General features: G+C 45.0%; 1 protein-coding gene across 1 annotated transcript in view; it reads left to right on the top strand.

The window, feature by feature from the left end:
• LOC128755281 (solute carrier organic anion transporter family member 5A1) overlaps positions 1-23,874 on the top strand; it is a 40,699-nt gene that overhangs the window by 12,966 nt on the left and 3,859 nt on the right. The window contains exons 3-6 of the mRNA XM_053858502.1: positions 13,348-13,480; positions 13,553-13,767; positions 18,619-18,783; positions 21,860-22,058. Coding sequence (XP_053714477.1) covers positions 13,348-13,480; positions 13,553-13,767; positions 18,619-18,783; positions 21,860-22,058 — 712 coding nt within the window. The remainder of the gene's footprint in view (positions 1-13,347; positions 13,481-13,552; positions 13,768-18,618; positions 18,784-21,859; positions 22,059-23,874) is intronic.

Here is a 23,874-nt window from a genome sequence, read left to right as displayed (position 1 = left end):
TAATGCAGTTATATCCCCATGGTCTCATTCAGCCACAACAGCTGCAACATTTGCTTTCACCATCTCCGATGCTGGATCATTGTCTAAGCATGTTGCCAGCTGTAGGAGCCTCGATATGTGAGCGTTGTCACCACTGTCACTGTGGCTGCATCTCATATGGCCATGAGCTCTTCTTAGTTAGCCATGAGCTGTAGTGTCCTCTGGTGAAAATGTATAGAGAACATTCATTTTCAATTGCAAATTTAACGCTGGCTTTTTAGTAACATAGTTGACACGTTGGTGTCCTGAAATTGACACATGTACTACGTACAATTGTCAAGATCCATCCATCCATCATGACATCCATCATAACATCCATCCATCATGACATCCTTACATCCATCCATCCATCCTAACATTCATCCTAACATACGTTCATCCTAACATTCATCCATCCTAACATCCTTACATCCATCCGTCCATCCTAACATTCATCCATCCTAACATCCATCTTAACATCCGCCCTGACATCCATCCATCCATCCTAACATCCATCTATCCTAACATTCATCCTAACATCCATTCATCCTAACAGTCATCCTAACATCCATTCATCCTAACAGTCATCCTAACATCCATCCTCACATCCATCCATCCGAACATTCATCCCAACATCCATCCATCATTCATCCCAACATCCATCTATTCATCCATCCATCCATCATAACATCCATCCATCCTAACATCCATCTATCATAACATCCTTACATCCATCCATCCATCCTAATATTCATCCTAACATACATTCATCCTAACATCCATCCATCCATCATAACATCCTTACACCCATCCATCCATCCTAACATACATTTATCCTAACATTCATCCATCCTAACATCCATCCATCATAACATCCATCTTAACATCCATCCATCCGAACATTCATCCTAACATTCATTCATCCTAACATCCATCCATCATTCATCCCAACATCCATCCATTCATCCTGACATCCATCATAACATCCATCCATCCTAACATCCATCTATCATAACATCCTTACATCCATCCATCCATCCTAATATTCATCCTAACATACATTTATCCTAACATTCATCCATCCTAACATCCATCCATCATAACATCCATCTTAACATCCGTCCTAACATCCATCCATCCATCCTAACATCCATCTATCCTAACATTCATCCTAACATTCATCCTAACATTCATCCTAACATCCTTACATCCATCCTAACATACATTTATCCTAACGTTCATCCATCCTAACATCCATCTTAACATCCGTCCTAACATCCATCCATCCTAACATCCATCTATCCTAACATTCATCCTAACATCCATCCATCCGAACATTCATCCTAACATCCATCCATCCGAACATTCATCCTAACATCCATTCATCCTAACATCCATTCATCCTAACATTCATCCATCCTAACATCCATCCATCCGAACATTCATCCTAACATCCATTCATCCTAACATCCATTCATCCTAACATTCATCCATCCTAACATCCATCCATCATAACATCCATCCATCCATCCTGACATACATTCATCCTATCATTCATCCATCCTAACATCAATCTTAACATCTGTCCTAACATCCATCCATCCATCCTAACATCCATCTATCCTAACATTCATCCTAACATCCATCCATCCGAACATTCATCCTAACATCCATTCATCCTAACATTCATCCATCCTAACATCCATCTATCCTAACATCCATCCTCACATCCATCCATCCTAAAGCTGCAGGTTGTATGAAGAGGCCCCCTCCTCTCCTCCCAGAAGCCTTTGCCAGCTCCCCTGACTGCCCTGGTTCCCGCAGTGTTTTGACCCAAAAGTTGTCACTTCATATCATGGACAATGAATGGCAGACTACAGCATAGCACTCATGCATATGACAGCTTATTAAAATATTAGCACACAATCTTCCTGTACTTTCATGATAACAATCCACAAATACCAATCACAAAATAACTACAAGTTATCTGCACCTTTTTTTTGCAAGAGCTTATATGCACCATTGTTCTCAATCTGCCCGTGTGGATGCCTTGGAACTAGCACGCCTGGATTGCTGCCTCTGTTTGTCCTGGTACAGGTGAGCTGAGGTCGCAGAGATTTTGTGTGAGTGCAGTACCTTAAATCTGATTTGGATCATGCAGTTCAGAGGTGAGAACTCACAGTCCAGGACATGGAACAGAACCAGGGAACACTGGGTCACTCAGAGGGAACACGCTGAGACGTTTTAAGGTTGAATTACCATAGAACGAGTCATATCAGGATACACCAGCTAAATCGCAAAAAAATACACTTTTTCATAGGTAGTTTGAAATTCATCATCATTATTTTGTCTCCTGCTATTCCTCTGAATAAGTGTTCATATATGTAATATATGTTGGCATTGTTCCTTCAAACAAAGTTACATTTACAAAACCACCCTCCTCAAAAAGCTCTGTTTACTCTGAGAGGACAATAAAAATGGTCCTGCCCACAGCTCTGTTCTGGTTTCCCGACTGAAAAGGTTTCAAAGTTTCAAGGACACGCCTCTATATATGCAGTATGAATTGGTCATCTATCGTCTGCAAAGTTGGCTCTGTTGAATTACAATACTAAATATGTCTGAAAGCATTTCGATGTGAATTATATTCAGAGCCGTGTTGCACAGAGGGAGAACTGGAAATGTTTGTGACGTCACAGGAGGTAGATCTGTTGACACACCCGACAGACAACTGCAGGTAAAAAAGCTCTTGAGCTTCAGTATCAGAGAAGAGATGCAGAACCGTTGTATTACAGCTGGATGTTTGAATCTTGCCAGTGAGCATGGCAGCCTTTTCTTCGAACCAAAAGATGAAGGGCGTCATAAGAAGTGGCAGCCATCTGGGTTTTGCTGGTTTAGTTAAAAGTGTACCGCAAACGTGTTTTGAAACTGACTGCAAATGCCCATGTTTTTTGGGACGTTAACAAACTTCAAGTGATACAAAAACGGTGCATATAACCAGAGTATGGAGGCGTCAGTATTATAGTCGGTAAATGACCGAATAAGTCCCATGATTCACCCTAATGCATCATATGTTCTTTCTAATGATGTACATGTTGAATTAGATTCAGTATCCTTGGTGGCACTTTTTTTTTACGAGCTTGTTTGTTTATAAAAGTGAGACTGACTCACATGTCGCACTTCAGCATGCGAGCTTGAAACCACATGTCACACAAATTCCCGACTGAGACACTGATTTGTGGATCGCTGTGTTTGTGTTGAGATGTTCTCTTCCTCCTTTAGTTAATATGCCCTGGCAAATCTTCACTGAAGTCCTCAGTCACAGTGTCTGACAGACGTTAAAGGTCCGATTCAGCTCCAATCGTTGGAAAACTGTAAAAACAAACCAGTCCAGTGAGCCTTTGTCGCGGGGTCTTTACGACGTGTGCCTCTCACTCAGTCTCAACAACACACTTCCTCATCTCTCAGGAAAATATACATGAGATCCGTCGGCACAGTGGTGGATGTATTTATACTGTGCAGTGCGTCAATGTTCCCATGGTCCTTTGTGGGTTCCATTAATGCACTCAGTTCTGAATATGTATCAAATCTGCAACTGAATAAATCAGATGAAACATAGCTGGAAAACCTTAAGGAGGAAAAAAAAAAGCAATTTATCTTGCTATCTTTATAGCGATTCTGGGGGATTGGGATAGACCGCAATGATTTATGGGTCCACGACGGTCCTCCTACTGTGTTCACAAAACACAAGCAGCATACGGATGAGAGCGAAAGGTCAGTCAGCTTCATAGAGGAGGTGTGTGTTGGCTGAAAGAGGCAGGAAGGGCCAACAGATTCTGATCAAGTGCCTTGCACCCCGTGTGACTCCTCATGTCTGCGCTTAAGAAGCCTTTCACGGCGAAGTATCGTTGGGTGGCCTGATTGCTGATTTACAAGTCAGACGTTCTTTGAGGTTTTCTGATAGTCTTTGATGGTCTGTCTGCCAGTTGGAGTCGCAGGGCTGTACCAGTCCGAGCTGACTCCCGGCACTTCAGGATCAAAGTTCTTTGCTACGCTTGATCCGTTCCAACGTTTAGCGCTTCCTGAATCTTAATGCTCCCGGCTCACTTCCATGTCGGCGACAGGACACCGCCTGACCGGAGAAGTTCAGCGTTCATCGTGCGTGCAGGGTCACTTTAGTTGGAACCATTTCTCACACGATGAGATCAGAACTTGGCATCTTACTACCATCTTTCATTTATACTGATGGTGAAAGAAAATCAGTTTCAAAACTAACTCCTGGAGTATTTGTCCTTCTCGTATTTATATCAAAAAGGCTTAACTTTAGGATATGAAAAGTTAAACGTGGTTGGTTTGGTTCCAATGTCAGATTGTTGTTGTCTGTTGCTTCCAAGACTTAGAGCGCAAACTGCTAAACCTTCTAAGACTTGAAAGCCCAAATGAAGATGAAATGGCTTATCGATCTGGTTTGTGAGAAATGTTCTCTGCCACCGTCTTGGCAGCGTGGAGATAATTTAGCTGTTTAACGTCTAAAAACACTCAATTTGATTATTGTTTTTCTCTATTATTGAACTGTGGCGGTGCAGACACCTAATGTTTACAGTCTCTTTCCTCATTATTCTGAAAGCTCTGGGCAAAATGTGCTTATTGTCTGCGTTATATCTCCCAAGATCTGACTGCGCTTCTGGGTGAGGAACACGTGTTGTTTACATTGTTTTTATACATAATGCACTGCAGTGTCAGATCTCATCTTAACACAGAAAACACTGTTTGGTTAAGTGACATCACACAGATGTCACAGATGACATCATCAACCCAACCGTGGTCTCATGCACGCAAGTAAAATTGAATGTTTTTTGTTGTTACTACCCCTTAACACATGATGGTAAGGGAAACTGTTGAAAAAGAAATTTAGTTTATTTATTTATCCTATTTTTTTGGTCTTCCAACTTTGTAGTGCAAAGTTGAGGAAATTTTGCGCTGAATGGTTCGACTTTAACTGGAGATTCCCAGGTGAAAAGGGTGGTAAAAATGTCCTTGGTTCTCTATAAAAAAGCTCTTATTGATGCCTGCAGAACACTCATGTCATGAATGTGATAAATGAGGACATGAATAGAACAGGAGGAGACTGACTTCATGTGGCCATTGTCTTCTTATAGGTGTCCTGCTTTAGAGGACTTCCTTAAAATTCTAGCTGGAAATGGCACCTGCTTCATGATGGATTGTATAGTGATCACAATATTTAAGTGTGTGGTGAAGTGCAGACCCTGAAGTGAACCTCTGCTGCTGTGCTTGAGCGTGCACTTGTCCTTGTGCGTGCGCGTCAGAGTGCACAGCCTGGGCGTTTGCCCTCCAAGTAAAACTGTAAGGTCAGAACGTGTAAGAAGACTCTGCCTTGTCAGCAAGTTTCCATGACCATGTTAGTGTTCCCTAGGTTTCATTGTCTTTTTCTTCCACCTCTTGTCTATCAGGGGAAGGTCACATGACTGAATTGATCCCAATAACATGGAGGTTGGTTGCCGTGTCCCTCTGTCACCCTTCAGCCGCAACGCTCGGATCATTTATCATGACTCCCGCCGCTATGCTTTCAAGCAATCTTTATTATCGACCGGCAACAGTGCAGCAAATCAAAAGTGCGATATCGCTGCTGATTTATCAAATAAAGAAGTTATTGACTAGAGCGACGCAGGTCATTTAGATTTTTATCTGACACACAGCTTCAGTAAAAAGTGATTATTAGCCAGGGTGAAAGTGAAGAGGTGACACGCAGCGAAGGTTTCTCCATAAATCAACATGACATTCTTGCGTAATCCGTCAGAGACACAATGTGATTCCATCTTTAAAAGATTACACCGAGTAAAGCCTTGCATACAGATCCAAGGTTGTTGTGTTCCCGCCTGCCTTCCATTCCCTACATTGCTCTGGGTCCTGCTGGACGTCGCTGGCTAATAGCCAGTTGGATCGCTACATAATTTATATCCTGACCAAGGAGGAAAAAGCAGAGGAGTTGTAGGTTAATGTCTCGAAAGGAATTTATTCGCCGGCAGCTCACATGTTTGTTTCGCTGTTAAATCTGCCTGTTATAAATGTGGAGGCTTCTGAACCAGACAATAAGATCTATACATTCAAAAGACCTTATTTCTCGTCTGTTTTCTTCAGCAGTGTGTTGTATTGAACTTATTAACAGTGCGATGGAAAGTCGTGGGGAAGGAAGCTATTGAGCAATTTAAACGGACAGACACGGACCACAAATTCATGTCGATGTTATTGAGCCTGAAGCTCAGGCCATGAGATGCTGAGCACTGGGTAGCCAGCTACTTATGTCATGAACTTTCCTGTGGCGGAAAGGAGAGATGAGATTCTTTTCCTAACTTTGGACACTGTTGATGTTGGTATTTGTGATGTGCAGGTAATTTTTGACATGGAACGATCTTGATCGGGAAACCTGTTTCTCTCGGCAAGTGCAGATGCTAGAATCATGAGCGTTTTCAAGTGATGAAGAAGCCAATACATTTAGTCATGCAGTCGTAGAAGTGCATTTTTTTATTTTTCAAAATCTTCTTACCCTGTGAATGAATGAATAAAAACATTTACCACGTGGTAGAACGTGCACGTTGACATCACAAAGTCAGATTTTTACAACCTGTTCTCAACCCTTCTGAGCGCTCGGTGTGGCTACATGTCGGGCGGAGTGTGGACGTCGGTGGTGCCCCTCTAATACATCAGATTATTAACATGTGGTAATTAGTTTTGCCGCGAGGGAATTCGCTCCATTAGGTCCAACGTGCTTTCTCATCAGGTGTATTTACTCCTGGTCTTCTTCCCTCAGTCTCTCCTCCAGAGTGAGGGGGTGGGGGTGATCGGAGGGTCAGGAGCACTGCTGGGGGGAGGAGATGGGGAATCGCAGGCGCCATTTTATTGTTCAGCCTGAAATTCTTTAGACCTCCGAGGAAACAGTGACAGCTGTGAGGTGCGGATCCCCCCTGTGTTGTCACTGAGACTGGAGGTTTCAAATCATCCTGGAAGAAATAGAGACAGTGTAAAACATGCTGAGATTAGATACGGAAATGGCTTCCAGTTTCATTCATTTAGAGCTATAACAGAAGTTTAAAAAAAAAAGAAAAACACTTTTCTGCCTTTTTTATTACAGCTTTAGGACTTTAACTGAAGCCTTCAGTCATTTATGCTTTTTTTATTGGTTGTTCATCATAGTGTCATCAGAGAGGCTGTGAGTCTTGCTGGGGGAGACTACACACACTATTCTGAATAATGACATCGTCAAAAGCACAATGGAAAGGTGAAATATAATTGATAGAAATAAAGCTACACAAAGGAATAAAAGTGAGCCAAAATCTGTATCATCAAGGGGAAAAAAATCACAATATCGTGGGGGGAAATCATCCTCTGAAAACCATTGGGAGAAAGTATGAGAGGAAGCTTCTCCTTCCTGCTGCCCTCTACTGACACAATAATATTTGCAAAGAAAAGCACAAATCATCAGCATCTTTATTTTGGGGGTGATTTTGGGTTAGAGAGAAATTGGTTGTTTAATCCGATATGAAATGGGTTTCACCTGTGTTTAATGAGAAAGATGGACAAGGAGACCTCAGACACATTGATGCTGCCGTGAATATAAAAGCCAACTTTTTTATCTGGACTTCCATCTTCTTTTCTTCATCCGTCTAATCCGCATGGCCGCGGCCTGCGTGCACCTGAACGGCGGGTGCGGAGGCGGCGGAGTGGAGACAACAGAGCAGCGACGCTCCCTGAAGGTTGCACATGGGCGGGATGTTGCTGAGCAAGCTTTAGCACTCAGTTACAAGGCGGGATCACTCACTGCAGCGCTCCTTCGGTTTCATTCAACCTCTCAACCTCACACTCAACCTTTCATCACCTCCTTCTTCTCCCTGCTTTTTTTTGCCTTTTATTGCCTCTTGAAGTCAGTCGTTTCAATCTCCTCTATTGCTGCCCCCAACACCCCCCGAGTGTCCATCAATCCCAAAGAGCGGAACTGAAACATTAAATTGGGGTCAATGATGCACTATAAAACTATAACCTTCTTCCTCCTTCACTCTTTCCCTTGATATACCTGCACCTCCCTGTCACATGTCAGCGAGCATGCAAGCTTGGGCCGGGGGATGGGAGCGGAGTCTGGCCGCTCAGAGGTGCTGACCTTGGTCGCAGCGAAAGCTTTTCACTTCTCAATGAGAAGAGACGCGCGTGGGTGTCTTTGATTTTCCCACTCTCTGCTAATGAAGCCTTTTCTCTTAAAGCGAATTCATGTTTGAATTCCTCCGGTCTGCTTGTTGTCGTTCCCTGCCTTCAGGCTGCACCACATTTATTTTTTTGTCAGCAGAAAATGGCCACTGATATTGAAAACCAGATGAATGAGCTGACTCGGTATTGTGTTGGAGTGAAAAGCCAATAACTGTGACGAAGAAGCCTTTAATCCATTTGCACGGCACGTGTGGAAGGCTCCAGCTCGCCTGTAAGGTATTGTCCTTCACGTGCCGCTGCTGAAGGTCTATTGCATAATTGAGTGAAGCGCCAGTGGGCCACCTCACCGTCCTTATTGGCAGCACCGCCGTGCTTCTCTGATGTCCATCACGCCTGTTTGTGTGAAGGAGCTTCGCTGCTGTGCCAGCTCATCCCTCAATCTGACGCCTCTGCCCTTCAGTTTCCTTCAGTGTCATCGCCACCTATCCTCCCTAACCCGCCCGGCCTGGTGCCAACCGCACAGAAGTCAAGTTTAGAACCCCCCCCCCCCCCCCCCCCCCCCCCCCCCCCCCCCCCGCTTAACCCCCCTTCTGTCCAGCAACCAGGCGGGAGCGCTGTTAAAGTTGATTCATGGAGCCCTGACAAAGGTGCTTACACAGTCAACAAAGGTGGGTAAGATATGGCCCACAGAGGATTTGGAACCTGATAGAAAACAATAAATATCTTTCCTGCATCCCCATGGCAACAGCACTGATGTTAGAACTTTTTTTGCAAACCTGTCACATCGCAAACGTCCATAAACTACGGGGCCGCCATTTTTGTCGGCGTAAACAAAGCAGAGTGTGCAGAGAGGTGGCTCCATTGTTGCATCTGTAGGACCTTTTTCTCTTTGGCTTTTTGACTGTCATCGTGATATAAAATACAAAAGAAAGTTTGGAAGTTCTGAAGTTTGCAGGGCAAGTCTGAAAGCCCTTCATGCACTGTCACTTTTTTTTTTGTTACTTTAATGAACGTTGTTCATTAATGTGTGTATTTTATTTGGGAGATTAAGAAAGAACCTTTAATGTTGAAATTCGTTGTTTCTCCAGTAGTCACTGTAAAAACTCGTGAGATTGATTTGTGTGATGGAAAGTCTTGCATATTATTCACATTTCTTCTCATGTGGTCAAGTATTTAGGCAGGATGTTGATCCTCTGTCAGAGTTCTGATCAGAAACCAAAGGTTTGGATGTGGTATTGGAGGTTTAGAATATGGGATTTTGTATGTGTGTGTCTTTTAAAATTCAATGTAGTTTGATCTCAGCCAACGAAGGAACATTGGAATTTGTACTTTCATTCATTCATTCATTTCAATTTCAATCCATTGTCCACCACTTCAACAATGACAAGAAGAAGTAACTACCACTACTAACAGTCATGAAAGAACGTCCCTTGCATGAATTGAAAACCTCACTTTTGATTCTCCTGGAAACTGGGGGCTGGATTGCGGAGCGTACCGGAGGCATCTTTGCTGAAAGGTGTTCACGGAGGAAAGCAGCCCGCTGTAGTTATTTGTTTGCTGTCTGGTCAGTCATTTCCTGCTGCATTGTGTTGCAGTGTGACTGCAGTAGATCATTTAACAACGACAGGATATGGGAGTGAAAACAGCCAGGAAGAGAGAGATGTGCGTTAACGGAGAAGAGTGGCGTCGACAGACGCCGGGAGGAATTTAACGACACACCTTCCACACGCTCATATGCAGCTTCCGATGAGCGTCCGACGCCCGTTTCACCACGAGCGCGGCGCCTTTGTGGCCCCAGAAATTGACCATTGTTCCCGTGCTTGGTCTAAGTGTGTTTTTGTGCAGCTTCATGTGTCTCTGCTGTGGCCTGATAAGAGGCTTTGCAGACGGCTCTTTGTTCTTGAAGCAATATTTCCCCTTCTTTCCCCAATAGCCTTTTTCGAAGGCCGCCATGATTTCATTAAGACCACGTAGCAAGGGAACATTGTTGTGACCCCAGTATGCGGCTATTATTTTCCTCTGATGGGGAGGTCTGAACACAGGATGTTCGACTTGCTTCAAAGAGTTTAGGTGGAAAACGCTATATGGTTATTGAGGTTCGGTGGCCTAGAAGATGGTGTTCTAGAAGCATGCTCTGCGGTGTGTTTAGAAATCTTGAAACACCTGAGGATTCTTTGGTATCAGTCGATGTTTGACGGATTGAGGGATTCTTGTTATTTGCATACTGATCTTTTATTAAATTTCTCATTTCACAGGGTTTTTTTCTCACACACCCAAGATTCTACAGAGTCATTAAAAGATAAGGCAAATTAAATTAGCTGCAAGATAAAGGTGGATCAATGAGTGAATGTTGGAATTTCAATTATTTATTGTCTTAAAAATGCAGCTGGTGAGCTTTTTTTAATGAATAAGCAGCACATTAAGTATGAATACAGTGTGGTTCAAAAATGGAAACGATGTGAGAAAAGGACTAGGGATGCACCGATCATTCGGTGGCTGAATAGTGGGAAAAACTTTGGAATAGTGGCCTGTGATGCGAACTGAGCAGTGCAGCCTGAACATTGATTTTTGCTTCGAATGGACAGCACGATGTAACAGAATGTTTAATACAAAAATGTGCCACAGTGCAGAAATCAACTCTGCGAAACCACTTCCTAAATTCTGACAACCCACTCCCCCATTCTCTCTGGCAACACAATCCTCCACTTTCAGCGTTGACAGCATCAGCTAGAGACCAAGCAGGAGCAGTTCAACACAAGTCAAAGTCATTTTGACCCGGCCCATGTATCACGTTTCCTCTTCACGCGTCATGGCGACACTTTCAGTGCAAAGTGTGGTCCAAAGTCTTCCTACGGTGTAGAGGTTTTTGGTTCCTTTGAGGTGTTGCAGAGCAAGAATAGAATTGACTGTTCAGCTAAACTATCTAGAACCTTCTCCTTACATTATCAGCTTATTATATAATGGGAAGTCGTGTTGATTTTTTAAATGGTCATTATTTGAAAACCAAACCAAATTCTGAAACATAAAGGGCTTTTGAAAAAAAAAAGCTCTTTAAATGAAAAAAAAAAACAGGAACATAAACAGCTAAAATGAGTAATTTGCACTGAAACAAATGAATAATTTTATTTTAAAAAAGCATTCAAAAAGTGTTACTGTTAAATACGGTAAAAGCAAAAGCAAAGTTTGTAGTGCCCATCAGTGGATCTGCTGTGGTGACGGAGCTGCAGGTGTACAGCACCTGATCTGACATCTCACCCTAGCGACTTATGAATGAAGAGGAAGCTGTTGTGGTGTTTGTTCGGTCAGTTCATCGAGGAAAAATGCCAACAGTTCTTTTTTCAGATCTTGTAAGTTCACGTATTACACCTCAGACTCCTACTTCACTCCGGTCTTCAGTGCATCAGGTCAGATATTTGACCGTTCCCCAAAATTGAAATGCACCGGCACACTGGACTATGAAGTGCTTCTGGCGTCTTCGCTCTCACACACCTTAACAGCTCTGGGCGATGTTCCAGTTGTAATTATAGAGCGCTTGCCCCCTGATTATAGCTGGTAAATGGCTTTGACTTGTCTCTGCTGGATGTCCGCAGGGGCTTTTTCCACTTGTCCGGCCAAGGTTCTCTAACTTTAATGAGTTTCTGCCTTCCTCTGGCAAAGTGACGGAGTGTGATTGGCTCACCTTAGCAACTGTCTGCAAACCCCCCAAAGGTTAATGCTTCTCTCCCACTTGCTGGGAGTGTTTTTTTTTTTCTTGTGCCGGAAAGCTGCAGGCATGTCTTCAGGTTAATACCAGACCTGTGGGCAGTTGTTTAGCAGTCAGAGAAAATGACTCCGGGCCGGCTGGAAACTTCCTACAGGTGTTCCTCTCAGCGACTGGGATGATGAGCAAAATGGAGCTTCTAGCCACAGAGACAAATTGTTCAAAGAATGACGGTTAATATCGTCTGGCCCTGAGCATGAAGAGCTGTGTGTCTCTTGCTGGATGCCAGGCCGCTCGTCTTCCATCCTTCTTTGGTGTCAGGACCTGTTCGTGCTCTGGAGAGCAGAAGACTTCAATAAAATGTTGTGAATCATTGCTGTGAATTCCCACCAACTTGCATCTGATTAGTAAAAGCTGATTCGTGTCCCGATATTGTTCCATTTAACCGGTGCTTCTCAATCATTTTCTGATGCGCCCCCCCCCCCCGGGGAAAAGTAAACATTTCATGGCCCCACCCCCAACTCTTGGTTGCCTCTGTAAATAGTATCATTTGTCTATTAAATTATTATAAGTACACCTCTGCATTGTATTGTATCCTGTTAACATAAAAGAAAAGAAAAACTTACAATAAAGAATAACTTTATTAACATTACACCTTATTCTAGTACGGCAAAAAAGTATGTTCCCAGAGGTCACATGCCGGCATCCGCGCCCCCCCAGGGGTCCTGCACCACTATTTGGGAAGCACTGCTTTTAACAGACATGTTTCACAGAACCACTGTCAAACATGTCTTGTTTGACTACTACTCTTGCTACAGTCACTATGTCAGTAGCAAACTTCATGGTTCATGGAGACATCTGTCCATCACCAGACCAAATGAAGGAGAAAGAGTTGATCTCTGTCTTCCTTCTTTCAGCTTGAATCCTTCGGTCTCCTGCAGCAGCTCACTGTTCTGATCCATCGTCTCTCCCCTCCTCCCCACTAGATGCCCAATCCACGAGGAGAGACACTACTTTGAGTTTTTCACCAATTACTCATCATTTTGATTCATCAACAAGCACTTTTCATCAGTAACCAAGGATGTAATGATGGCGTCGCGTGACGGTTCTGAAGCTGAGATGTTGTTGTGGTCGTCTGCGATGGTGCCTTTGCCATCCGCGGCAGGTTTCCTCCCCGGTCCCTTCGACAGCTCATGTCACTTGGCAGGTGTCAGCTGAAGCCAGACAAGCATGTTTTTACTTTTTCAACCCCAAGAATTGGCTGAAATGAGTTAATTTCCTCCTCAGCTTGAGGATTACTTCCTGTATTTTGTCCTTTGTTGACCTAACTGAATGAACTTCTGGCTCAAAAAGAGTGTAACTGTTTGAAAGTAATTGTTTTCATGTCGCGACTTTTCTCCTTTTTTCCCCCCCAGCTATCATGTATGTGATGGGAGCTCTAGGCCCAGCTGCTGGTTACCTGCTAGGAGGCGTGCTCATCGGCTTCTACGTCGACCCCAAAACGGTGGTCACCATCGATCAGAGCGACCCTCGTTTTGTTGGCAACTGGTGAGTAACCGTTGGAATCGCAGTTGTGGTCCTGGAATCCGTGCATCATTGCTTCGTCTCTGCTCCTTCAAGGTGGAGTGGCTTCCTGTTGTGTGCCATCGCCATGCTTCTGGTCATCTTCCCCATGTTTGCCTTCCCCAAGAAGCTGCCACCCCGACACAAGAAGAGGAAGAAAAAGATGAGCTCCCCCGGTGACGTTTCCAGTGACGATGAAATGATGAAAGAGAAAAGCGGCGGCAAGAGCCAGAATGTCTCGTCATCCATGGGTTTCGGGAAGGACATCAAAGGTCAGAATCTTTTGGCCTTTTGTTTCGTCTGTTGTCGCCTAGTATTGTAATCCACAAGCCTCTTGGTCAGTCGGTGGATGGGCAGAGTTCGGGGTCTTTTGTTGACATACATACATTTATTTATGTTTGAATGGGATGTTTGCATTCATCAAGAGGCAAAGTATTGGCTCTCTGAAGTGGAGCCTCGCTGCCTTGCTGCAGAAACGGGGGATTCTGTGGGTTTTCCCATCAGCCACGGGAGAGAGCCTCTGCCAGAGCCGAGTCCTCCCTGGTGTTTTCCCACGTCATCGTTTTCATCCGACGGTTCCCTCCTGCTCCGTTATAAGATGAGCTCTCTGGGGGCCTCGTCCTCATGTTCCTGCACGACGAGTTAAAGCCTCAGAAAAAACACTGCACACTGTGCTTTGTCGTCACACAGTCAGCTGACAATCTCAGATTTCCACAGATGAACGTTCATCCCTGCGACCAGGGAACGGACTGTAGAAACAGCTCGGTTACCATCGATGCTACGTGAGCTCCTGGAGCCAGGGGTCATTCTGCTGCTGTTGTGCTTGTAACAGCAGGATGTTTTGGGCCGTTGAGCAAACTGTGGCCAATACTGCAGAATGAAGTGCAAACACTCGACTGTTACCGCTGTGTGCGTCCTTCTGTCGCGGTATGTTTGTGTGCCTTCATACCACAAATTCAGCACTTTGCCAGGGAAATGTGCTGCACCCATGTGTCTGTTTTAGACGAGCGCTTTGCCCTTCATGTCATCAGCAGATGTGGAGAAATGCGAACGCTGAGTGTTTATGAAATCCACGTCATAGACGCAAACATCTTTATAATTAAAAGTTCAATCAGCTGCTCTGTGGAGCGGAATCTTGCTTTTTAAGGGTTATTTTGAAGACAGGGCTGGACCAGCTACAGTGCTACTTCGCATGAGTTAGACCAGCGGTGGCCAACCGCCACATTGTTTTACTGAGCCACATCCTACAAACATGTGAGGCTGTAAGGCTCACCTGAACAGCTGGTCATGTGACCAGCAGCATAGCGGTTAAAGCACATCCCTGTGTGTCACAAGGTTGTTGGTTCACGTCCGGCGTATGTCTCTTCTGCATGTATTTTTAAAATTCATACATTTTACTCTGATCCTCCTAGAAATATCAAGCGGTGTAGATAGAAATGTGTGCAATATTTATTTTACTTATATATATTTTTTTACGTGACTCATGCCACCAATAACGTGGCACCGGTCAGTGTGTGTGTGAGCGACGCTGCTGTGTCTCATCTTCACTCCACTGAATTAAACTGACTTCACCACCATCGACAATAAATAATAGGTGAAACATGTGCCATACCTTTAGTTCAGGGAATGACAAAGTGAAATGTGGAACTCATGTCAATTGTGTTGATCGTGTCCAAGTCTTAGGACCGCGACTCACATCGGCATTGAACTTGCAAGCTGGCGAGGTTTATTGTTTATGTTTCAAAGTTAAACACAAGTCAAAGTCTTTGAACAATATTTTGACATTTTGCCGGATTAGCTCTTACTTTTTTGTCTTATTTCCTGTATAAACGATCATCTCAACAGCAACTAAAATCCCAGCCAGTTCGGTGGCTCCTTTGGTGAAAAGCCGCGTGAAACTGGGGACAGAGCCGCTTGCGGCGGCCAGGTCTGAGTTGGTCTGTCCCGAGGTAGGCTCAGTGTGGCGCCATGTCAGCTGACGTCGTAAAATTAGCTCCTTAAACGTTAACAGCTGACGTGTTATAAAGTGCGTGGACAGTGTCTGGAAGAGTTCCAAAACACACCACAGCAGTAATGATACACAGGTGCAAGTGTATACAATGCTGTATTGACTCCTGCCAACATGCTTAGAACATGCAGCTGCAAGTAGCAACACCACTTCCGTGCGCAGTAGATGGTTTACATTTGGTAACTATGGTGACATGACAAGATGGTGGCAGCGAAGAGGGAATGCTGCTGAAGAACAGCTGGACGTCACACTTGCTGAAACACTGAGTCCAGGAGTGAAAACGTGTTATTAGCAATATGTAAGGAAGTTCACATTCACTGTCTCAAATGAGTGTTTTTTCCATTTAAACTGCACTTGCACTGCAATATCTCACAGTCATGTGGAGCTAGATATTGAAAGTGGCTGCACGTTTTCAACTCTCCATTCGATCAAAAGAAGTCTGTATATAATTGTAGTCATTGAAATTAGCACTGCTCCTTAAGATGACAGTACAGATGCAGAGTAAACAGCAGCGTAAAGTTTCAGTCTTCTGTCGTCCAAACCTTGGATGCTGCCCAGTAATAAGTCACTTAAGGAAGTGATATTATGGATGAAGATGGCACAGATTAAAATCCTACAGCAGCTGTAGTTCAGGAGCCAAATACCTTAACTGATGCGTTTTTGCTTTATTCCTATAAAAATGTTCTTTATCCATATCAAATAAGAATGAACCAGATTTTGACTGGCACTTTTCGTGTGAACTCTCAGCAGGACGGTGAGTCCACCTGACCACCACCACAGGCCCCTCGTTTCAAAGCCTTCATCGTGGTGTCTTTTCTGATGCACTACATTTTCTGCCTTGTACGTGTATTGTTAACGTGGGCTGGCCGGAGCTGTGAAGGGTGCAGCTGTTGGAGACGCCATCTGTCCCCCGCAGACATGATTACTCCTCAGGAATGAAGTAATGAGCTGACTCCACTGTTCGCAGCTTTGATCAGGGCTAATGCTGACAGATACTAACATTTCCCCACCTACAACACGATTAGCTGCTCAGCCAGTTATCCTTAAATCGAGTGCCGGTACCAGTCCGTCTCTGGCTTCATTTAATCCGCCCTAATAAAAGACCTGCTCTCTCCGTGCTGGGATTCATCTGTGTGAGAGTCAGTCTCATGACTGTGAGGTCACAAGACTCTCAGACGGAGCTTCACTCCAAGTATTCTAACAATGCGCTCGCTGAAGAGCTGAAGGCGGAAACATGTTTCTTCGCCATATTTCACGATATGAGTGGAATTTGTTTTAGAGCTTTTTCTTCTTCTTTTTCTTTGGGCTTCTGCCTTCAGGGGTCTCCACAGCGGATCATCCTCCTCCATCTCACCCTGTCCTCTGCTTCCTCTTCTTTCAAACCTACAAACCTCATGTCCTCCTTCACCACCTCCATCAATCTCCTCTTTGTCCTTCCTCTCCACCTTCTGCCTGGCAGCTCCAACCTCAACATCTTCCTACCAATGTACTGGCTCTCTCTCCTCTGTACATGTCCAAACCATCTCCATCGAGCCTCTCTGACTTTGTCTCCTAAACATCTGACCACATGTGCTCTCTGATCAACTGCTTCCTATCCATCCTGCTCACTCCCAGAGAGAAGCTCAGCATCTTCATCTCTGCTACCTCCAGCTCTGCCTCCTGTCTTTTCCTCGGTGCCACTGTTTCCAAACCATACAACATTGCTTGGATCTTGTATTTGTGACAAGTTTGTACGAACATTGTAGCAGCTCCAGGACAAAAGCAACATTTTTCTTCTGGAAATAGAACAGTAGTTGATGAACTCCACTGCACTCTGACATTTCTGTGCACATTTGTTTCTATATAATTGAACAGTGCCCCCTAAAGTGTCTGGGTCGCCCCGATCTCTTACAGTTTGTTAGAGAAAAGAAGCAGGGTGTGAATCCCAGTGGATCTGGAAGTTTCGATTCTGTTACACCAGCCGAATAAGCTCGAATCTTGGGAAATGTCTAGGGCTACACTGGTCGTCCTCTTTTGACGGGCTGATCCCAATTTTGCCAATTGTTTTTTCATCTTTTTCCACAACTAAATCACAGACAAAAGTCACTGTTTCTTTTTTTAAATGAACTATGTGAACCTATTAAATCACAGTAGTACTGATCAACGCTATATAGAAAACATTGCAACTTTTAAAGCAAAATAAATGACAAACAATAAAAAGAGTAAGTGTTGAATATAAAGTAACTTGTATTTCCTTTTCAGTGAACAATGAACAGATCAAACCCATTTAGTTGAGCGTTTAAACTGCAGCCTGATGGGTTAACCATCCTCAAAAAAGCCATGTGCCACATGTCGCAGCACAAAGGTTTGTTTGGAGTGGAGGTGGGTGGGACAGCTGTCGTGAGCTCCTTGCTTTTAACATATGTGCTGTTCAGATACATTTTAGAATGAAAACAAACATGCAGAGTGAAACCTTGGCTGCAGCTACTTTCTTGAGTCAAGCCTCAGCCGGCGAGAAGATGGCTCAGTTCAGCAGCGTGTCGTCATGACAACAGTCGAGGTCATGCCACTTCTCTTGACCCTGCATCCCTGTCGTGTGGCCTTTTTTTTTTTCTTCACAGCTGCCTCTAATCTGATGCAGTGTGAGTGACCTCGAGGGGTTTGATGGGAAAGTGAACCAGGAGCGTTTTTTTTTTCCTGCCCAGCAACAGTAGTGTACTTACAGTGCGCGCCATGTGACTGCTCAGTGACAGGCTGATGTTGACCACATCATATGGAGGCAGGCCTGCAGCAGGCGCAGCGGGCTCCTTTGCCCTCTCACTGATGGACCAAGGTTGACGGCGTTCCAGCTGGGCTCATGCTGCTTGTATTGTTTGGCACAACAACACGCTTGAGCCACACGTTTGCACTCGCACAATCCCATTTCATGGAGTTTAAGAGGCTGATCCCAACCTAATACAATAAATAAATGGTGTTCGGGAAAGAGTCACCAGCCTATTGGTGAGTCATGTGATCCTTTTCAGCTCTCTACCTTTGAGTAACCATGATTCCAGTGATCTTGCTTGACAGCTAACTCAGTTTTAAGAGCGAAAGCTTGTGCGTTGTTGCACTAAAGTCTTTGCGTTCCTCCCCTCAGACCTGCCCAAGGCAGCGCTCCGGATCCTCAGCAACTTGACCTTCCTCTTCGTCAGCCTCTCCTACACAGCCGAGTGTGCCATCGTCACCGCCTTCATCACCTTCATCCCAAAGTTTATCGAGTCCCAGTTTGGAATTCCTGCTTCCAACGCCAGCATTTACACTGGTAAGTCGGTGCTCAACTTCTAAAACGGGAGAGAGCTGCCAAATCTCTCTCAAATTCTTTCCAACTGGCCCAAAGTCAGACTTGATTCGGAAAGTCACGGCACGTCTAAGTGCTTGGTTGCACAGCAGGGTCCTTAAAAATATCTGACAGGAATTTTTCTTTCAATACAGCAACTGCTTTATGTACCTTTATTTTACGTACCACTTTTTTAAAGCCCTTTGTTTAACTACTCATTGAGATCACTCTCAGTCAGTGGCAGCAAAACAGTTTATCTTAGCATATGGAAAGAGCCATTAGGTCAAGGTCGGTCAGAGGGTGACGCCATGGAGTGGGGCGTCCTGAGAAATGAGTTTACACCGTCACCAGCTCTCTGCGATGTTCGTTCACACGACCAGGAAAAAAACGATGCTTTGAGATTTTTCACCGGATGACGTGAACAAACATCAGATATATGTGTTAATGGTATTTTCAGACTGTTGAGTTTGAAATATGGATTCTACAATCCAATTTTAAATCAAAGCCTATTCTGTTGTTTTATAAATGGGATGTAATAATGCTACTTGCTTGCTGAGGGCGAACAAAGCCAAAGTCACTCGTCGGGGATCAATTTTCTATCGAAGCTTGTGTTATGCTGTTGTTAAACACAGTCTAAGCAGAGCCCCCCTATCGTAGCTCTCCTCATTTTTTTCCTCATTTCTCAAGTTCTAATGGAACCTGGCATTCCTTCATGCTACGGTGTAGTAACTCCCTTGACCTGATGGTGGACACGTTCTGCTACTGATGGCTGCAGGTCATTTCGATCCGTTGTTCAGTCAACTTGCTCATTTGGAAAAAAATGAAAGTGAAATTTTCCTGAATTGACATTTAGAACTGTATTATTATAAACTGCGTCCTAGTCTGTAGTGTCATGGCTCACTGTGCACCATCTAGCTTTGCTGTGAACTTTATATTAGTATTGAATTTATTTGAAATGTCTTGTGTGGGCCACATGAACTGACGTCTTGGGCCAGTTGTGACACGTGATGTGCTAGTACTTTGCAGCAGGTACCATGGCCCTTGGTCATGACTTGTTTTCGCCGTGTCCAGATGCAACTTGTTGACTCTTTTGAGCTGCTCTGACCTGTGTGTTTTGGGGTTTACAGCCCAATAACAGAAAAACTCGTGTCCCATGGTAGACGGTGCTGCTCACTTCACCACCTGGCGGTCCACATTATTCACCACATCGCTGCCATCCGTGCCCTTCGCGACACTGACTCATAACTTGTGAGCTCCACTGAGAAACACATGTGCGTCATGTGTCTGAACCGGTTCCAGCTCGCATTTGTTCTCACCTCTTCACAAGCTGTGAGTCACAGAGACCTGCTGACTTTCATTCAGTAATAAACTTCACTCCAGGCTCCCCGGGTGGCGCTGCGCCGTCCTCTGTGGGCCGGCGGAGACACATTAATCGCATGGCGGACACACACGCAGACACACGGGCCTCTGTGTTGGTGCTGCAGCACGTATGTAGTGTGTCCATGTCTAATCCTCCGGTGCTGTCTGAGCCAGTTGTGCTAACGTATCTGGATTAATGCGACATGAAGAGATTGGAAATGGAGTCACGTGACCACTGAAGGAGCGCCAGTGTGTGTGTGTGTGTTTGTGACCAAGTGTCTTGCTGACTAGCATATGTTCATCCCCAGACACACGCACACTCGTTCATACACATGGAACCATAGGCTTATCTCTATTGCCTGTTGCCAGGATACACTGGGCCAAAGGGTGGTGCGGTTGCTATGGAAACCTGAATGATGCCAAGCTGCTATCATGTGGTGATGGACAAGAGGGACACAAGAGCGCCGACCGGAGGCAAGAATGGTCTATTAAAATAACTTTCAATAGACTGAAAACTTCCAGCATCAGCAAACGTTTTCACACAACATTTGACACTCTGCAACATGACGGGTGTGTTGCAGCGCTTCCTCCTCAAGGGTGCAGGACACATGATGATGAACCGAACACACCACAGATTTACATGCTGTGGATCAGGGATTCAATTTCCTTCAGGGCCGCATCATATACTGGGACAGGAAGGGTTAATAAGATATCTACGGGGCGAGGACGAAAACTCACAAAATGTGTGTTATTAAAGTGTTATTAGTGGCACAGCTGCTGTTAGCCAACGCGACATGGCGAGAGCTGAATGATTGCTAGATAAGGGCCTCATTTGGCCCCCGGGCCTCAGTTTTCCCAAGCCTGGGAGACTGTCATTAAAGTACAATACAAATTTGATGTGAAATATTTCAATGTAGTCACAAGTAAAAATGAGATAAATGCTTGTAAAAAGCATCGTCCTCCATTGATTTTTGAGCGGTATTTAACCTGCTGCATCTTTGAGTGTGCTTCTGTTCAGATGAATGAAAACAATCGGGCAAGGACTTGGCACGCAACCGTCGTCATGGTAACGTTGCCCTGAGTGCCAGGTAGCGACATAAACAGCCTTTAAAGGAACCAGATGGATGAATTAAAGGTTTGGCTGTCATTGTCTCTGCTGTCCGCCTCGAGCTGCTGACCCTGCGTCACAGAATTGACTTTTATCATCCTGGTTTCTGTTGTGCTGACACTGTACTGTTGCCTTCATCATCATCATCACTCCCCTGCACATGTCAGTGCCATGGTCTTCCTCATAAACTGGTGACATGCTGCACGTGGCCCAGTGGTGACGCTAGTATTCTGCTGGCAGCTTCCATGTTCAATGTTGCCAGTGTCCTTAAGTCGTCCGGACGCACACACACGCACACACACACACACACACAAGTGGCACGTGTGCCCAGACACTGTTGCAGCGGAGGTGATTATGCTCTCATTTTATGTTCCATTGATTTGATGCCATTCCGGGACTGAAGGGAGGAAACGTTCGGTGACTGGCTCTTAAAAATGCCAGCTGCTCGACTCATTGGGCGGCGAGAACATTTACGGTGTTGGAGATCTTGATTTGTATTCCGTGGCCTTTGCCAGCAACACAAAGCCTCTTCCTCAACGGCCGTAAACAAAAGTGTTTCTTTATTTCCTCACGTGTATTTCTGTGCCCCTCCAGGTCTCATCATTGTTCCCAGCGCCGGGGTGGGCATCGTACTGGGAGGCTACATTATCAAGAAGCTGAAGCTCGGGGCGCGTGAGTCGGCCAAGTTGGCCATGATCTGCAGCGGAGTCTCGCTGCTCTGCTTCTCCACGCTCTTCATCGTGGGCTGTGAGAGCATCAACCTGGGGGGCATCAACATCCCGTACACCACCGGGTAAGACCACCGCCATTGTGCTGACACCTCGACTTGTGTGACTCACTTGGTTTTATGGCTTTAGAAGTCATAGCATAAAGGAAAAAAAAATAGATTTACAGTGAGGTGCGACAGCCTCCCGCCACTAGCGTGCAGAGTTTCCTCTGTTCTTTAAGAAGCGCCGCTCATTTATGCCCCAAAACTCGCCCTAAATGTGTACAGGAAAAACTAAGCACCAAATTACTTCATTCAGAGAAGAGTGAATGTGGCAGGAGCGATGATGTCATCAGATCGAGGTCTGTTGTTGGCTGATAATTGAACAATGTCGGTCTCGGACTTGAAGCCCTGGAAGCTCCTCCTCACCTCGGCGCCATAGCAGGTTCACAGTGGCCTTTCAAGTCCCATCGCTGACCCGTGAATAACCGTAGTCTTTGTGACGGCCGCTTGTTGACAGAGGGTCGGTGGGACCGTGTGAGCCCGGCAGCACCGGTCACCGCTGACGGGTCACACCACCGCGAGGAATGTTGAGCCTCACTTCTCTTTGTGTCTGGATGAGGCTCCGCCCCCCAGCGGCCGCAGGACGGAGGTCAAAGGTCGGAACCTTGTCGGGACCAGCATGGAGTTGTGCTGATGTAACAGTGGTTCTGTTACTGACTCCGACTGTGACACTGTCCTTCCTCTGCTCTTTTTCCTCTTCTGTTGGCTTCTTTTCACCTTCTTTCTGATGCTTACTTCATTTATGCCTTTCTTTCCTACTTGCTTTGTCACATTTTACTTTGATCTTCTGTCTTTCCTTCCTTTCTCATGACTCACTGGTATCACTTTCCCCTTGTCTTTTATTTTTCTATCTTTGTCTCCCCACTTTTCTTTCTTTTTATTTTGTTTCCTCCTGTTCATTCAACATTCCTTTTTCTTTTATTACTTAGTTTTATTTTCTTGACCATTCAATCTTCCGGCCTCACCATCTCCTGTCCTCCATTCTTGACCCTCCTTGATACTCTTTGTTCCTCTCTTTTCTTACCTCACTTTCTTCTTCTGCGTCTCACTTTCATACCTTCATTCGAGATTTTGAAAGAGCCCAACATGGCAAACACTTCTGGCTCGGTCAGGACTCACATTCTGGCCACACTTTGACATGAATCACTGGCTTACGCCTGACTGCTCTCATCAGTCCAGATCATGCTCATTGGTTTGAAAGTAAAACCAAAAAAGTTTGTCTAGTCGGCTGTTGTTCTGCAGCTTCCCTGAAAAAACCCTGAGTCGCTTCAGTGCTCCTGGTCCTGGACAAGTCCGGTCCTTGTTTTGCTTGCAGCGCTGGTTCCCACCATGCTGGGGGGCAAGCCTCGGGGGTGACCCCCCAGTTATCCCCCACCAACAGCGAGAGAGTGGACCAGAGTGGGATTATCAGTGACGGATTGATAATCTGAAACATTTGCCTGGTCCTGCTCCAAGTTTCAATCAAACTGAGTGACAGAGAATCAGCTGCTGACCTGGAGAGAGTGGTGAAGGAGAGATCAAAGGCAGCGAGAGGAAAGAGCTGTGAGATGATGAAAAATGAGCAGGAGGGATGAAAGATGTCGATTCCAAATGAAAGAATATGGAGAGACAGTCGATGAGTGAAAGCAAAGGAAGGAGGAATTTGTAAAAGAAAGGATTGAAACTGGGGTGAAGGAAAGGTAGAAGTGAGGGAAGCGTGCAGGAAGTTATACACAGAGGGAGTAAGGAAGGAAGAAAAGGCAAAGCAAGAGGAAACAATGGATGAATTGATGAGTGGAGCGCATGAAAGAGGGAAAAGTGATGGATATGTATGAGTCAAAAATGGATTGATACAGGCAAA

This window comes from Synchiropus splendidus, chromosome 3 (assembly GCF_027744825.2).
Source record: "Synchiropus splendidus isolate RoL2022-P1 chromosome 3, RoL_Sspl_1.0, whole genome shotgun sequence".
Classification (NCBI taxonomy): domain Eukaryota; kingdom Metazoa; phylum Chordata; class Actinopteri; order Syngnathiformes; family Callionymidae; genus Synchiropus; species Synchiropus splendidus.
The sequence above is the reverse complement of the archived record's forward strand: the minus strand, read 5'-3'. Positions and strand labels throughout refer to the sequence as shown.